Genomic DNA, 3784 nt, shown 5'->3' with positions numbered 1-3784 from the left:
ATGTTCTTAACTTTCTATTCATTCGGATATAACAAAAATACATTTATTATAAACAAGCCAATATTGGGACTAAAATTAATATCAGCAAACATAGATAAAACTGAAGTCTGATATTGTTATATAAAACTGTATGTTCAGTAATATCAGTCAAAATAGAAAGTTAAGAACATCCCTGAATAACATAAATCCCATATGTACACAATTATTAAAGAAATTCAATACTTCTCAATGTATATATTACTTTGAGACCACTTTTCTTGAAACTCGTCTATCAGAAAATATTTCATTTTACAATGTGAGCCATAAGCTTCATTCCAGAAGACATGACAAATGCAGGTCATGTAGCACTACGAGAATCATTATTCAAATTGAAAATGAGGTATCACACAGGACTTCATATTCTTTTGTATTCTTTTCTTCACCACCATATGGATAATAAGCTGTATCATGTCCATTTGCAGCTTTCCCAGGAATCCATTGACGATCGTGTTGACAACGAACCACATAGATACCATTAGTAACACTGATAGCATTATGAGGGACATTTCCATTCCTATCAGGGACCCATGATAAAGGAATCTGAATCCCTTTTCCTATTTTAGCCATATGAACGGACACCTCTCTAAATTCGAATGGAAAGAAAAACATTTAATATGTTTTCACTATATGTAATAAGGTAATAATATGAGAAGCTAATTATTTGAGATATATAATAAGTAAGTGTGGATTAATAACTAACTTCAAGGGAGTTTTGGTGAAAAGCCATGATCAATTAACTTTAAGTATTTTGAGAATGAGACAAATATTACTATTAGTAATGATTGTTGATAGCTTAATTTCGTAAAGTAAATGAAGTCAGAAATATAAACCAACGAATTTCAACTCAGTGGTCTGATAGTTAAGGGATTGCCACAAAGTCTGGATGCTTTTCGTTTTACACCTGGTGGGTGTTACCTAGATGCCCAATACTAGGACGAAACAGTTGTCTGCTTTTTATATGTTCTCATCGGTAGTCCACCTAACATCAATTTTGTTGTTAAACCGATATATAGATCAACCGAATATGAATTCAATAAGCGGTTTTAGTCAACCGAATGAATTAAATCTTATGGGTTGATACTAGCGATAAGAGAAATACTGGTCTCATGTTCAGGCATTTATCTTATCTATATATTTCAGTATGGTAAAGGTATGTATGTGGAACTGGTTATAACACAAACAGTAAACAATAGATAAATTAATGTTAATAAGAAATCAATTTATCAATTAGTTTTACGTTTTCATCGACACTTAAATGTGATTGTCGTGCTTTATCATCAGATATTAAACTTAGAAACCCTCTAATTTTTTAAATTCATTTAGTATTGTTTATTTGAATCTTCCTATCGATCTGTTAGGACTGCAACTGGTCAGTCTCTAATTGGCATATGTGCATACTGTGCGTATTCCCTCGATATAGCCTTGATTCATAAGCATTGTAAGCAAAGATAGATAGTGGCTAGCAGTGGAATCCAGGACGCGCGTTTCGTCCTATCCATCCTATCCATCTTTGTTTACAATGCTTGTGAATTAAGGCTATATTGAGGCAATACGCGCAGTATGCACATATGCCAATTAGAGACTGACCAGTTGCAGTCCTAACACATCGATAGGAACATTCAAACAAACAATACTAAATGAACCTAAACTTCACCCCATCGCACGAGCAAGTGGCCATCAGGATTCAGTAGCTGAGTGGATAACGCGATGGCGTTTGAAGCGAAAAATACTGGGTTCGAGTCCCACAGTGAACATCAACTCAGATACAGGTACATCCAGCTGACGAGTCCCAAATAGGACGAGACGCGCGTCCTGGATTCCACTGCTAGCCACTATTCATCACCTAATTTTCTTTTTCAAGTTGAATAAATTCTTACAAAATACCGGTAGAAGCAAATCGTTGTACGTATTATCATCGGCGTTGGATATTTTTCTAAAAAAGGCAGTTCAAACTCTTATGTGTTACGTTTCCGTAGATTTGTATACTACCACTGTTGATGTTTAGGACTGCAATAAGTCAATCTCTTTTGGCATCCTAAACCGATTGCATCATTACTGTCATTTGGTCACAATTTTTAGAAATGTTGAATAGTCACCAGCATTGGAATCCAGGAGGCGTGTTTCGTTCCATAAGTGGCTCATCAGTTGAATGTACTTAGATTCAAATGCTGATAGCCTGTTAAGAATTTAACTCTGTTTCTTTTATTTCAAACATTACCGTGTTATACATTGACCTTCTGATATTCCCTAACTCATGCCATAAGTATGAATTTTATTTGTGAGGATTTATATTTTTTTCGTTGTTTGTGATTCAATATGAACATCGACACTATGAAGCAGGCGCATCCAACTGATGAGTAGTAAATCAGGAGAAACGTGCTGTATGAATTTCATTTTTAGCAGCTCTCTTATTGGAAAATTTCATTGAATTTTATTGAGTACCAAATTTAGACATAAATTACTAATCATTATGTTGAAAATATTATTTGCCAATCATTGTGTGATCTGATACTTGAATGGATCAAATCAATTTTCATAAACTTGTTTTACATTTCAATAGACTTCCAAGATATTTAATAGATTAAAAATATCATTTTGGGTTCGACTTCCGGAAGGGTCATCAGGGTGCACTGATGAAGAGTTACATACTAAAATGAAACGACTGTTTACTGTTCCGTGGTTTTCAACTTTACGTCAACTAACATCGACGTGTGATAAATACTTAATACACATTAGAACCACCCTCTACAAAACCACTTCAATGAAATGAAATATTCACCCTAAATATATATTTTATTCTCATGGTTAAAGTAAGCAAATGGAGTAAATTATTGTAAACATTTCAGTGATTAATGGTATTAGAAATTGTTCCCAAATGCCCTGGTACGGCCGAGAGTGGGGAGGGCCCGCCTCCTCTCTCGAAATGCTCTCTCACAGCCACGCGTATATAGCCCTTGCCACACAAGTCCTACTCACTGCCTTCTCATGGAACAGGTGTTGTTTACGAAATTGAGAGGACGAAAAGCGAATGTCCGGCGCTATAACCGGGTTGGTGGATATGAAGTGTCCACCTAGGGGAGTTGGAAAACCCTGATTCCAAACCAATGGTGCACATGGGCTCCAGTATCCTGATGGAACAAATGGCGTATGAACCAATCGTTGGTCTTCGGCTACCATGGGACTGCATCTCCTTACGATGCTCCACTGCCTTGTGGATCAGACCTTTAGGTGAAATGTTCGGGGTGTGGCCCTTCTAGGAAAACCACCTGCTTCGGTCTGGGCACCCGTGCAGTATCATGGCCCTCACACAAATATATCTGGTGCCCCCTAGTACCAATATTTATGTGTTCAAATAAAACAATAATAATAAAGTATTAGAAATTATTCTAAACTAATCGTTGGATCAAAAGATATGCTATGTAAATCAAATGTTCAAAACTAATAACATACCTTTTACTTAATGATACCCAAAATACAGAGAATTTATTCAGTGAAGTACTTTTATAACGGATTCTGTTTACTGTCTGCCTTACAATCACAACATCGCATGATTATTACAAACATATACATGTAAAGTTAGTTGTTTAGGTGTTACACATTAAAAAAAAATTAGTTTTTGTCAAGTTCATCCACATTTATTAAACTAAATCTAAATGTTGTTTTTTTAAGCACTCATTTGCACATCTATAATTATTAATTTACTTAGAATAAAAGTCAAATACATAGAGGTACCAATGGAGTAATC

General features: G+C 35.3%; 1 protein-coding gene and 1 non-coding gene across 2 annotated transcripts in view; one reads left to right on the top strand and one right to left on the bottom strand.

Moving 5' to 3' along the window:
- Smp_167270 (hypothetical protein) overlaps positions 1-606 on the bottom strand; it is a gene marked incomplete at its 5' end in the record, with an annotated part of 4769 nt that extends 4163 nt beyond the window's left edge. The window contains one exon of the mRNA XM_018790864.1: positions 370-606. Within this exon, the coding sequence (XP_018645881.1) occupies positions 370-606 (237 nt within the window). The remainder of the gene's footprint in view (positions 1-369) is intronic.
- A 1102-nt stretch (positions 607-1708) lies between these two features.
- Smp_tRNA_00311_Pseudo_TTG.1.1 lies at positions 1709-1780 on the top strand. The gene has a single exon. It is a non-coding gene (tRNA).
- The last annotated feature ends 2004 nt before the right edge of the window (positions 1781-3784 follow it).

This window comes from Schistosoma mansoni (assembly GCF_000237925.1).
Source record: "Schistosoma mansoni, WGS project CABG00000000 data, supercontig 0013, strain Puerto Rico, whole genome shotgun sequence".
NCBI classification, from domain to species: Eukaryota; Metazoa; Platyhelminthes; class Trematoda; order Strigeidida; family Schistosomatidae; genus Schistosoma; species Schistosoma mansoni.
Note: the sequence above shows the minus strand (reverse complement) of the source record. Positions and strands in the feature narration are given on the sequence as shown.